The sequence below is a fragment of the Neolamprologus multifasciatus genome, chromosome 1 (genome assembly GCF_963576455.1).
Source record: "Neolamprologus multifasciatus chromosome 1, fNeoMul1.2, whole genome shotgun sequence".
NCBI lineage: Eukaryota > Metazoa > Chordata > Actinopteri > Cichliformes > Cichlidae > Neolamprologus > Neolamprologus multifasciatus.
The window spans coordinates 13,972,863-13,986,644 of record NC_140439.1 but is presented as its reverse complement, the minus strand read 5'-3'; the positions used below and the strand labels follow the sequence as shown (position 1 = coordinate 13,986,644).

At 41.6% G+C, this 13,782-nt stretch overlaps 1 protein-coding gene across 4 annotated transcripts; it reads right to left on the bottom strand.

Annotated features, from left to right (window-relative positions):
• Positions 1-195: 195 nt before the first annotated feature.
• Positions 196-10,431, bottom strand: rbm26 (RNA binding motif protein 26). Of its 4 annotated transcripts, none has more exons than XM_085153801.1 (22): positions 9,925-10,431; positions 8,885-9,003; positions 8,656-8,774; positions 8,434-8,525; positions 8,072-8,331; positions 7,454-7,732; positions 7,088-7,330; positions 6,730-6,870; positions 6,479-6,619; positions 6,215-6,326; positions 5,943-6,099; positions 4,645-4,827; positions 4,057-4,152; positions 3,868-3,936; positions 3,678-3,782; positions 3,514-3,588; positions 3,164-3,331; positions 2,790-2,894; positions 2,423-2,626; positions 1,945-2,031; positions 1,672-1,785; positions 196-895 (listed from the first exon to the last, which is right to left on the bottom strand). In XM_085153801.1, the coding sequence occupies exons 1-22, from the start codon at positions 9,981-9,983 to the stop codon at positions 806-808; spliced, it is 3,018 nt and encodes a 1,005-aa protein (XP_085009927.1). In that variant the 5' UTR covers positions 9,984-10,431; the 3' UTR covers positions 196-805. The 4 variants fall into 4 exon arrangements, with proteins under 4 accessions (XP_085009927.1, XP_085009941.1, XP_085009951.1 ...); XM_085153815.1 differs by having other exon boundaries at positions 4,057-4,149; XM_085153825.1 differs by having other exon boundaries at positions 4,057-4,149; positions 6,215-6,323.
• Positions 10,432-13,782: the final 3,351 nt, after the last annotated feature.

The following is a 13,782-nucleotide window of genomic DNA, read 5'->3' as shown; positions in this document are numbered from 1 at the left end:
GTCTGCCTTACCTTTATATGCCATTTGGTGCTACATAGCACTTACCAGTTCCAGTTAAAGCTGTTGAGTTTGTTTGGGTTTTTTTTTAGGAAGTTTGCTCTTAGGTGAAGACGAAGGGCTTTTTTTGTTTTTTTGAAATGGTCTTTTTTCAGCTCATTTTTTGGCTGCTTTCTTTTTTTTCCCCACTGCCAAATGTTTTGTTTTTTCTTTTGGGAAATGGGGGAGGGATTTTTTTTTTTTTTTGGCAGCATGTTTTTAGACCATTTCAATTCTTTATTTTTTGTACAATCCAAAGTAAAGCAAAGAACTTAGAAGCCAAGCTTTCATACAAATCACTTAAACTCATTCATAAAATATTTACACACAAGCGTTTAAACCAGTCAACCTAACACTATTCTACAAAAGCTACTGTCATTGGTTTAAATTATAACACAGCTTTTTTTTTATTTTTAGGAACTCAAAAAAATGTGTCTTTCAGTGATCAGCTGTCATATGTCCCAACAAACTAATTGTATTCTGTGAACCCAAATATGAAAGAAAAAAAAACTGTCTACATTAAGAGCAATAAAAAAAAATCAGCACTGTTGCATCTGGTATAAACAATGAAATTCATTAAACTTGTACATGGTTTTTCTGCCAGTTACAGCAATTCTAGGGAAAAAAACACATCTAGCCAAAGTGAAATGTGTCTTGCTGATTTATAAGCAAGCATTGAAATCTTCTCTAAAGTTCCACTTGTCCTCCACACCAGTGTAACCAGAGGAAGAAAAGAAAACAAACAAACAAAACAACATCTGAGTGAGCCTCATCTGCGCCAGGGGCGAGGCTCGTTGTCGTCTTCTTCCTCATCGTCGTCCGCCAGCAGCGCATCATCACTTAGAGACTCTTCTGGGTACTGATAGGACAAAAGAAAAGAAACTGAGATTACTACACGTGCTTAAAAAGTGCAGAAAACTCCACAACACATCTATTTCTTTCTAAAAAGGTCCTAAGACAAACTAAATTCTCCATCTGAGAGTAATCAAGGTATGAGGGGCTGTGCGAAATTCACTGATCAGCACTGTTATTGTGGCTGATCAGTGTGATCAGCCACAATATTAAAACCACAAACAGATAAAGTGAATCAACAACGATCATCTAGTGAAAATGCAATACTCTGATGGGAAACCCTGGGCAGTCAGAAGTGTGACATCTACAACAACATTTTTTCATCCCCAGAAACGTCCAAAATGATGTCAGCTGGGCCGAGGAGTGTTGGTATGGACCGGAAGAAATCCTGATCCACAAATTGCCATTGCCATTGAATCTATTGCCAATGTAGCCCAGTGCCATGATGGGTTAAGTATGGGAGAGAGTAGGGGTGATGGGATGCAATGTTAAGCAGCTGGTTTTAATATTTTGGCTGGTCAGTACAATCCTAGTACAGTTCCTGCATTGATGTGTAAGAGCTCCCCCTTGTGGATGTTAAATACAAGAAACATATTTGATAAGTTTTACTGAGATGAGCACATCTAAAAACGTCCTCACTAAAGAAAATATTTCCAAGTGGATTTAATAGCAGCATGAGGAAGAAATAAGTCTAATGCTCTCCTCGTGACTCATGTGTCAGAAAATCCCCCACACTGAATCAACAGTGCCAACACTAAGGCAAGGTGAGAAACATCCACAAACCTCATCTTCCTCTGGTTCTGCTTCGTCAGCATCCGCAGTAGTGAGAGTGGTGACAGGCTTATGCCAAGCCAGGCGCAAAGTCTGGTTATTAAATTTCACTCCGTGAAGAGCCGCCTGCAGGTGGACAACATAAAGCAGACAGAGGGCGGGCAGGTGTCAACATCAGGCTTAGCTGCTGGTCTTTGTGCCTTATCCTTGCTAATCCAAGGACAAGCAATAATGCAGAAAAAAATGAAAGAGACATTTCACTGTTTGAATGTTAAAGTGCATCACCTGCTCTGCTTCCGCTCTTGTCTTGTACGTGATGACCGCGGACAGGTTACCCTCATCAATCCGGCAATCTTCAATTTCTCCAAATTGCTACAGGATTGGGAAAGCAAAGCATTTAGATTATTGAACAAACGAATACATCACAACAGTGAGGAAAATGTTCCTAACAAACCAGCAACGTGACCTGCTGTTAACCTACAGTTGGTTTAAAATGCAGAGGAACCAGTGTAGACAGTGTTAAGCCCACTGGAAATTATGAATATGGAATATTTTTTACACCTTATATAACACAGCTATAGACTAAACAGTGTCAATATTTTTAATATCTTCTCTTAAATGTATAGGAAAATAAGATGATTATCTTTAGATGAGCACTGTATGCTCACCAAACATAAAACTTTAACATCCTGTCAGTTTACACTGTTACACAGCACAGTGGCTGCTATCAAATGTCTGTTTTTTCAGTTTTAGGTTGACTTACAGCAAAGTGCGGTAACAAATCTATGCGGTCTGTGTCGTTGAAACCAGAAATTTTCAGCGCTCTTGGTCGATGATCCACGACTGCGTGCAGCGGCACACCTCTTCCTCGCCCCCTAGAGCCCCTTCCCCGAGCCCTGACGGCACCGCGGCCCTGAGGATGGACACCCCGGCCTCGCCCTGGTGACAGCAGCCCCCGTTTAGCTGCCTGAGAGAAAACAATCAGAGCACATCAGAACACAGCTGGAGTGGAGATTATGTTTCATCATTTGAAATTCCAAGAACAAGTCTGCCCTCAAGTGGCTACTGTGCAAGCAGCATTTTTATACATGGTTTCAAGCTTGCCCTCTTTCTTTTTTTTAATTCAATACCTCAATTTGCAGCTGGGTATATTTGATCTTCAACAGGGCTGTGTCCTCTCCAGCCTGAGTCTTCTTATACAGATCCAGCTCTGCATCCAGCAGTTCTTTCTGTGCCTGTGAGTGAAAGCAGATTTAATAAAAATAAATGCTGGCCATCAACTAGAATTTTAAATTTAGACAGAAAACAAGCAAATATATCAAGTGTAGGAGAATCTAACAGCAACAGCAAGTTACAACCATTTTCTGTGATATACTAGAAGAAAAAGGAGAGAAAATCACTCAATCACTGAAATCAAGATCAAATCAATAATAATCTATCAGGTTCTTATCAGTTGGCTTTTGTTTGAACATATCGGTGTATTTCTTCTTTTAGGTAACACTACCTGGGCCTTGCTTTTTGCTATCCGCAGTGGATTGCTGTTGCTTGAGATTAATTTTATCTCCTCTTGCAGTTTGGTGATGCTCTTGGTTAACATGTCCAAAGTTTCCATGATCTTGGCTTTATCCTCTGCCTTCATTGATTTGTTCTTCTCAAGTTTGGATATCAGGAGCTGCGGCAGACATGAGCAGAGAAATACAAGTTTAACATTTGCTGATGTCTCCATATTTGAATAATTATTAAACACTTGAGGTGAAAGTAAATGTTTAAAAAAAACATAATCTTACACAAATCATCCAAATCTATGCAAATTAACACTGAGCAACAGAAGCCTTTATTCCTTCTGCATCTTACCTTTTGTGTCTCAATGTGCTTCTCCAATATTTCCTGCTTCTTCTTCCTCACATCTTGCTGCAGTTTTAGAGCTTCCTGTGTAATTAAAAATGGGGATTGAATACAGGTTTTTTTTTGCTCGACTTATAAATCACTGCCCCTCCAAATTTCCATCCATTTCTCACCTGTTTCTTCTTCAAAGCTTCCTCTGAGGTCCTTTGTGCTGTCTTCAGGACAGCAGGATTGTACACAGTCTTTGTGAGTCCCATGGATGTTGAACACACCTGAAACTGAGAGAAAACAATTACATTTGCAAGAGAAGGAGAACATTTTAAAAGGGACGCAAAGACTTCTGAACACAGAGTGGAGACTTACTTTTTCAATTGGAGCTGCTGGTTTTGTACAGAAGCCTAGACGATCCTTTACTGACAGCTTAGTGGGATTCTGCACAAAAGGGGTGTGGGGAGGGGGTCAAAAAGGGGGGAAATGTTTATACAGACCTTGGGCAAATTTTGACAAGTATACGCAACAAAACACATCCTCAGGAAGACCGCCTACACACACCTGTGAGGCTGCACCGGATTCCTGCCCTGAATTCTGGGGCAGCATGGGTCCCAGACGGTCTTTGACAGACTGCTTCAGGGAAGTGGCTGGAGGCTGCTGAAAAACAAAGACGGTGTACAAATGTGAAATGGAAGGCATTTTAACGGATAAATAGGCTGTCCCTCTTCCAGATTTGCCTCCGCTGCATTTATTTTTTTAGACAGCAAAACAAGTTCTTTGTGCTGTATGTGCAGAAATGACAGGTATTACAGCCGCCGAGTTTTCTACATTGCAAAAAGAGAGCCAAGAGAAGACAATGTGACACAGTGTCTATTTCTTGCAAATTATCAAAACATACGCTTAAAGCAGGAAATACATTTCACACCTTAAAAAATTAACATTGGCTGTGAATTTATGGCAGTGTGTTCTTGTTTACGCTGATGAAGTTAGAGGAACTTGTATTACTGTGAATCTGTAATCACAATGAATCCACTGGTTTGCAATTTTAAAGTTACCTATTTTAAAGTTACAGGAAAAGCAGTTGCTTGTGTAAAGATAACAGCCTGCAAAAGCGTGTTATGAGAGACGGCTAACTTTAACAGTGGCTACCTGTGGCTGTAACTGCTGCTGTAACTGAGACTGGCCCTGGGCATCGTTTCCATCCTCACGAAACCAGTGTACCCTGATGAAACGGTTGTTGAGAACCGCCTCAGTGCTTTGCATGGCCCGCTTTGCCTCATCAGGAGAGGAAAACTGTATCAGTGCCCCCTCAGGGTCACTCTGGTAGGCCACCTGTAAAAACATTTAAAACCATTTTTAAAACAGACAAAGGACAACACATTACAATCTGAAAACCACGATCACTCAAGGGGATAACAATGTGTGTGTGATGAGCTGTGGTCAGCTAAGTCACTCGCAAACATCAGCTTCACTCATGACACAGATTTATCTTCAGCTTTAGCTGAACTTACAGAAATATAGCAGCTTAAAGCCAATATCTGGATATTTGCCTTAACAGTAGCACATAGACATGATCAAAGTCAGTTTTCTTGCAAACAAACCTGATAACACAACGAGGGCCTTTATCGGACTCTGAAATTTTAACTCTTTACATCTTGAAAGCCTAGTAAGGCAAGGCAAGGCAAGTTTATTTGTATAGCACAATTCAACAACAAGGTGATTCAAAGTGCTTGTAGGGCTTTCAAGATGTAGTGAGTGGTTTCCGTTATACTTCAGGCCTCCTTATAAAACAAAATAATTCGGTGTGCATTAGAAGTTAGCGAGGGTAGTTTCTGCCTATGCTGCTTCCAGGAAACGTCTTGATTGATATATACTGAGGTGTCAAAACTTGTCGTTGAGGGTAGAGGGGAAGTTATCAAAAGTCATCTTTATGAGATAAAGAGTTGATTCAACATTATTTGATTCCTAAACGGACACAAGAGCAGTTACATGGTGTTAGTTCCACCTGATCATCCCAAGAGTCATTATGTTTACCTTTTACTGTCCAATCCTTCAAAGCCTAAAACTACATCAATGTATTTTGTAAAAGAGTACGCAGTTGTTTTTGAAGATATCTTAGCAGTCAATCTCTTATTTTGACATGTGATATCTTTATTGATATTGCCGGTCAGATTTATGTTGGACCAGAGCTGTTGCAAATCATGTTACTCAAATAGCTTTATGGCATAATTTCATATTTTATTTCTAAAAGACAACTTAGAAGATTAATCTAAACCATCAGACAAACCATGTGTGACTCTTTAACCTTTTAATACCAGATCCATGCATGCATACTGCTCACACATCAATCACCAACTGAACAGCATATATGATTGCGCTATACTGTGGTTACACGTGTTAATAACCAACGAGGATCAAAGCCGGGACATCCATATCCGGGAACTGACCTGCAGGTTGACGATGGTTCCAAACTTGCTGAAATGCTCGTTGAGTTTGCTGATGTTGTTAAGCTCGGGGGGAATTTGCCGAACAAGCAGCTTGGCGTTGGGAGGGAACTGAGCCCTTTTGTGGCTGCCCTGGTGGTTGGGTTTGTTAAAGTTGATTCTGAGCAGAGAGGAGAAAATTAACCAATTCACATGTGTCAAATTATACCCCTCTTTACATGTGCTGTTGTTACATACTATAGAAAAAATACAAACCAAAACAAAGTGTTTCTTACTTGTCAAACCAAGGTTTCTTGGTGGGCAGCCCTCCATCATGAGAGGGAGCGGGTCTCTTCCTCGAATCAGATTCCATGACAATTCTCATACTGTTGTTGGGAATCTTGTCTGCTGGAACAAACACTGATAGGTTAATTTCTGAGACCAACACATGTGGCTCATAAAAGGAGAATACAAGTCTAGAGAAACACTTCTGATTGCAGTAGATGAAATGCATATATAACTGAGGACAGTCTTTTCAAAGTTCAAATGGTTTAAAATACCTCTGTGTGGGTGATCGACCTCCCCCATAGTGAGACCAATCAGGTTGGGTCTCTGGGCATTGACCCGGTGACGATAGATCTGCCTGGAAGTATTGGTGATGCTGGGGGCCTCGGGATTGTACACATCTGTGTCATAGTGATCTGATCAGCAGAGAGAGGATCATTTAGCTCATAAAATACTGGGGTAAAGTACAGCAACATATTTATAAATCTAAAATTATATAGACTACATAAGAGATTAGAGACATTACCAGAGTTGAAGAGTGGCCTTGAGAGTGGTGGAAGCGAGGAGCGCATCCCAGAGGTGACAATGGTGGGAACGGAGCTGGTGATGGAATTGGGAGGACCATCCATGCCTGCTGGTTGCAGTGGAGGAAGAGGAGGAGGGGGGCCTGTGCCAGATAAAGCAAGAGTTAACATCTTAGATAGCCTTTTTCTGTAGCGATATATTTGTAGTTTTAAGCATAAAGAATTTATTTGATGACTTAAAAAAGCCCCTTGACTTTAAAATTGCTTTAATGCTAATTCAACCTGTTAGTACTTTTTAAAACCTTGAATCAAAGTGTCAGAAAAAAAAGCAAATACAGCAATTATTATCTGAATCTCTACCTGCAACGGGTGGGAGGCTAGGTGGAAGGGCACCTGGAGGGGGCACAGGTGGCCGAAGGTTCACAGGTGGTGGGTTCATGAGAGGCGGTGGTGGTGGGAGGCCTGGGGGTGGTGGTGGCTCCACACCTGGAATTGGTGGTGGTTGGAAGGGCAACATACTGGGCAAATTGACATCCTCCACTACAACGGGATCACTTCCGTGATCGAAAGGACACAGATCCCCCTGCATGCAGAATCCCTTTTCTGCAAAAGGAAACAGAGCTATGTAGAACAAGCAAATATACAACGTCCAAGAACAAAACAGAACACATTTAATATCTTTTTTTATATATATATATATATATATTTAATATCAGCTGTCCTTACCGTCATAGTCACGGCATCGATTTCTCTGTTGAGGGGGAGGCCCCCTGTTGAAAGGGACCCGATCCATAGGGTGCTCGGGACGGAAGTCTGACCAGCTCTCTGTGGTGTTGTTGCTATGATGATGTGTGGGAGCAATGACTGTAATAGTGCTGCTCAGTGTTGGCACAGGGAAGTGTGAAGTGGTTGCAGTGGAGACAAGAGCAGCTGGGGTATATCCATCACCACTTTCTGACCTGTCCCCTCGTTCATGATCATACTTCAACTTTCCAGAGTCTCGTTCTAGAGAGAAAAGAAAGGCCACATGGCTTTAAATCACTAACACATGTACAAAAGTGACAAATCAGACCTGTGCATCAGGTACACAAGTTTTTAGTTTGATCCTTTTTCTCTTTAACTGCTCAGCACTAGTAGATCATCATATACAGTGAACTATTCAGGAAATCCTATTGAATTCTTAAGATTAGGTAAATTCATGCCAGAGGAAATACACAGCTATACCAAACAAATACATCTCCAGGAAAAATAAGATGTTCTAAGATCTGTAATGAAGTTGGCATGTTCGCACATTAAAAAGAAAAATACTGATATTTTTACAACCTGAGTTAATCAAGTTCTTACCTCGACTCCTGCTTCTCGACCGAGTTCTGCTGAGGGACCGGCTCCTGGTGCGATCTCGATCCCTGTCTCTATCCCTGTCTCTGTCACGGTCTCGGATACGGTCTTTGCTCCAGCTCCTGCTTCGGCTACGACTACGACTATAACTGCGGCTGCGGCCTCTTCTGCGATTGTAGCGTTCACGGTAAGAGTCCCTTCTCGGCGGGTTGCGATCATAATCCCTCTTCCTGGAGCGATCGTCTCGCTTACGGTCATCTCCTCTCCTGAAAATATATATTTTTAAAAAACAATGAGTGAAAGAAAAACACATGTTGACATGGTTTTTGTTTTGGTTTTTCTAAATGAAAACAGGCAAACGCACACACCTGTTGTCTCTGCCGTAGCGAGAACTTGATTGTGGGGGGCTGTGATTCACGCGTCGCAAAAATTTCTTGTCTCGTTCGTCTTCACGATTTGCCTGAACAAAAAAAAGGTGCCTATTTAAACTGGTTGCTCATACTGTTATAAAGCAAGTGTGCATTTAACTGATGTTAATAATCTTTGGGTACTCAGGCTGTTTGAAATTCTTGACATTAAAAGAAGATAACCTCATCTTTCTTCTGCTCTTCTTTCTCAACTTTGATCACAGAGGGTGGCTGCTCAAGCTGTGGGAGGTAGCTTTTGTTGTTAACGGCTTCAAACAGCTTATCCACAAATGGTTGGGTTTCTGGAAAGAAAAAAAAAGTCATAGAATAATATTTTAAACCAGAGTCAAATAACATTCAGGACCACATGATAAAAGTAATGGCGCTTGGAAAATAAAGCTTTAATAATTACCTTTCTGAAGAAATACATCCAACTGGTCTATACAAAGGGCTTTAAGTTCCTTTTCACTTTTGTCCTTCTTCACCAACGCAACAACATACTTGGCGAGCGCAGAAGGGTCTGCATCACAGCTGCAATCGTTAAGAAAGAAATCCATATAACACATGAACAAGATTTCCTTTTAAAACCAGACAATTTGTCTGTGACAATACGTGTTGGGAGGACACAGTCGTTTATGAAAGCTGCAAAATGCAGGTGAGTTAACTAACTGTATCCACTGAATTTACAATACACCACAAAAGCAGGCAGTAGCTTTGCTGTTGTTGGTAGGAAATGTTATTGGTTCTGGCTCATTTAAAGCTTAAATAACATAAATAAATAACTGGCTCAGTTAGTACTTTGTTTAGCTTTTCTTGTAAGTGATACCAGAAATTAAGAGTTAACAATATATCATTTGCAACTCTGTGCTGCCTTGATTTATTACATCTCCTTATTGTTCTTTATAAAGCTGCTTGGTTATGTGACGTGCATTTTTAATGTTGCTGAATCAAGTTTGAGGACACAGTGTGACAGTTTTGTTATTTAATCTGGTTATTTCTAGGCTGGCTGTACTGAGGAAAGCAGTTACATAATTATATATTTGACCAGTGGTATTTTGCACATGCAACAGAGTTTAAGCAAAAGGGACTTAGTACTGTTTCGTATATTAAGGACACTTTTTCGTAGACTAAGAATGTTCTAATCATGTCTGTTATATTATAGGACACGGTTAACCACCATATTATCACCACATTATTACCATGTAACAGCTTTTCCTCTCCCTTACCCTTTTAAAGGCGCAACACATTATGTTTACTCGGAGTACATTTTAATTTGGCAACTTTTTTCGCAACCAAAATGAATTTTGACTTCAGTAAAATGTCAATAAAGCAACGGGACCTTTACTGGAGCAAAATTTACTCTTTCAAGCACCCATTCATTTAAGTAGTTTGTGTAACTCCGATTAAACTAAATTTACTAGAGCCTTTTGGCTAATGGCTAACCATACTTACATGGGCTCGAGGGTTTCAGACAGCCATGTTTTCAAGGCATCGAGGTTTTCAATGATCATCTTAGATCCAAAGGAGCCTTCCCTCGACCACCGCCACAGTTAAAGCTAATCGGGGCTGATGCTGTTTATCTGTGTAAAAGCACAGCTGACATTAGCTGGTGAAACTAGCAGCTTCAGTGGACAGACTGTGATGCTAAACGTGACGTTAGCTTGACTGCCGCGTTAACGCAGCGTAACGTTGGCTGGGCTAGCACACGTCTTTCCAGGCCCCGAGCGTGCTGCACAATCCCGCCACCCTTCTGCTGTGCTTATTATCGAAACGCCGGTGGTGGAGGGAGGTCTGTTGCCTCTCAACGCTGAAGCTGCTAACTCTGAAGTTTACAAGCGATTTCAGTTCGATGAATTAAATAGCATCCGCGCTTAAATTACTATTTCGTCCCCTCTCACTAGTGGTTACTATGCCATGAATACTATTTACTTCCGGTTGAATTCTCGTTGGAAAAATTCTCGAAACATCGCGAGAGGGCAACTCTGAGAGCAGTGTCCGTCGACGTAAAAAGTGCGAAATTTCTGCTCATTTAACCGCTGTGTTTTGTTTTCAGTGTGTCCCAAACCAAAGAAATATGCAATTTATTATTATTATTATTCCAAGCTCAACTTCCTTGCCTGCGGTTCACTTTCACAAAATAGACAATAACAAGTTTCCACTTACTTCACTCTGCACCTCCCCACCCCTGCACATATATTGCACATGTGGTCCACTAGACTCGTGAGTAGGTGCTGTGTCCCTTCACTCTCTTCTCCTCCTCCATGCCCTACTGTGTGTGTGGAGTGATGGGCGTGTGTTTGTGCTTCGTCCTTCTGCTCCTGCTTTTTCCACACAAGGTCCCAACATTGTTTGACTACAAGCACCTACACCTGTCCCCTACAATATTCCTACACATTTTTCCCTTCAGTACAGGAAGGCTAGACTCTTTGACAAAGTAAAACCTCCTAATTAGAGTCTGACAGTCAGTTTGAAAATGAGGAGGAGACTGGCTATAAGATGGCTGTAACACAGTTGCTAACAAGGGGAGAAATGTGGATAAGTTTCAAGTTTTATTTGTCATATGCAAGTTAGCACAGGGTCAACATTGCAATGAAATGTGTTTGACGAGCAGCAGTCACTCAGCAGCATGATACAGTACAGAAAATATAATAAAATATAATAAAATAAAATATAAAAATAGTAAGGAGCTAAATATTAGAGAGACATGGTAAAAGAGAAAAGATGACTAAATATATATGTATCTATAAATATAAATATATGTACACTAGTGATTAAATAAGAAAATCTTGAAAAGAAATATGACGGGAGGGCAGATGGGATATTGCACAGGAATGAGCAGCAGAAAATTACAGTATTGCACTTTAAATATAAATATCAATGACAATAAAGTGAAGTGACCAGTGCAGATTAAACAGAGTACTTGTGAAGCTGCAGGGTAGCTTCTGAGTGCTGTGTTGTGTGTGTTTAAGTGTTGTGGTTGAGGTGTCGTACGGCTTAGTGGTAAAAACTGTTTTTAAGTCTTGTAGTCCGAGCAGACAGACTCCTGTAACGTCTGCCAGATGGTAACAGGGAGAACAGCTGATGTGCTGGGTGGCTGTGGTCCTTGATGATGCTGTGTGCTTTACGGAGGCATCGCTGGAGGTAAATGTCCTGAATGGCAGGAAGCCTCGTGCCAGTGATGTGCTCTGCTGCCTTCACCACCCTCTGTAGTGCCTTTACGGCTGCTGGCAGAGCAGCTTCCGTACCAAACTGTGATGCAGCTCGTCAGCAAGCTCTCAATTGCACACCTGTAAAAATTTGAGGTGATGTTGGCGTTCATGCTAAACTTCCTCAGCCTCCTCAGGAAGTAAAGCCGCTGGTGAGCTTTCCTGATAGCAGTGTCTGTGTGAAGGGTCCAGGAGAAGTCCTCGGTGATGTTGACTCCAAGGAACTTGAAGCTGCTGACCCTTTCGACCTTGACACCGTTGATGTGGATGGGCTGGTGTTCTCTGACTGGTCGTTTCCGGTAGTCCACTATCATCTCTCTAGTTTTGCTGATGTTGAGAGTCAGGTTATTTTCCAGGCACCACTCGTACAGTGCCATCACCTCCTCTCTATAGGCCGTCTCATCATTGCCTGTGATGAGGCCTATGATGGTTGTGTCATCAGCAAACTTGATGATGGTGTTGGACTCGTGTTTAGCAACACAGTCGTGTGTGAACAAGGAATATAGGAGGGGGCTAAGCACACAACCCTGTGGCGTACCTGTGTTTAAGATGAGTGATGAGGAGGTGTGCTTACCAACTCTCACCACCTGGGGCCTGTTTGTGAGGAAGTTTAGAATCCATCTGCAGATTGGTGTTCCCAGCCCAAGGTCGACGAGCTTCGTGGCACGTTTCGAGGGGATGATGGTGTTAAATGCAGAGCTGTAGTCGATGAAGAGCATCCTTGCATATGTATTCCCTTTTTCCAGGTGAGTGAGGGTGGTGTGCGTTGCCAGGGCGATGGCATCCTCTGTGGCTCTGTTTGTCCGATAGGCAAACTGAAGAGGGTCCAGTGTGTCAGGGAGGGAGGAGCAGATGTGACCTTTGACCAGCCGCTCCAGGCACTTCATGATGACGGATGTCAGTGCAACAGGACGGTAGTCATTCAGACAGGAGACCACTGATTTTTTGGGAACGGGAATGATGGTGGATGCTTTGAGGGCCGTGGGGACCACTGACTGCCTCAGGGAGAGGTTGAAGATGTTGGTGAACACCTCTGCCAGCTCGTCTGCACACACTCTGAGTAGCCGGCCTGGGATGCCGTCTGGTCCTGGAGCTTTGTGAGGATTTACCTTTTTAAAGGTCCATCTCACAGCTTCTGTTCTCAGAGTTAAAGTTGCAGCCTCACTGTCCTCCTGAGGGTAGAGGATCTGCTAGATATCTGCTGGATAAAAATGGTGAACCGGAATGCCCTCCTTCCCCGAGCATCGAGGCACACCACATTGCTCCCAGTGTTGCACAACCAGGGCCAAGACAAATAGCGTTTAGCCTTGTGCAAGACATCACGTCTGATTTTGTGCTTTTCATCTTTGATGCCATACAGAAATTAATCCACATCAGTAAATATACGCTGATCTAAGTTATCTTCCAGATTCTAGATCTTAGATGGACGGGAACACACAGTATACAGGCATCAGATCCAAGACTGTGCAGCATATTTAGCAAAACATGTTCCTCATGACATAGCTACACACAAATAGGTTGTTTAATGGACCTGAGTGGTAGATTGACAGGAAGCTGGTTAGTTTATTTTCAGTTCAATTCAACGAAGTAAACATTAATCAGGATCAAAAATCTTGCTTACTTGTTCAAGATTAACATGATTGTTTCCAGGTCCTTTACTTTTTTTGTTTTGTTTTGGGAGGGGGGGGGGGGGGAGTGTTTCTCCGCCTGTCCCGTTTGGTTCTTTTGCCATCAGAATTGTTGCCTGAAGGCCAAGAAAGATGCTCAACAGATTTACTATGCCAAGTGGACCATCCCGGCCTTGCCGTATTGGTCCATTTGATTGACCTTTGTTATCTATTTGATTTGATTTTCAGTTGTTACATATGGGACAGACATGACTGGGGGATAGGAAAGGGAGAAAGAAAGAGAGGGAGGGAGGGAAAGAAAAAAGGTGTGGGGGCAAAAAATACACACACACATACATACATACATATATATATATATATACATATATATATATATATGTATATATATATATATATATATATATACATATATATATATATATATATATATATATATATATATATATATATATATATATATATATATATATATATAT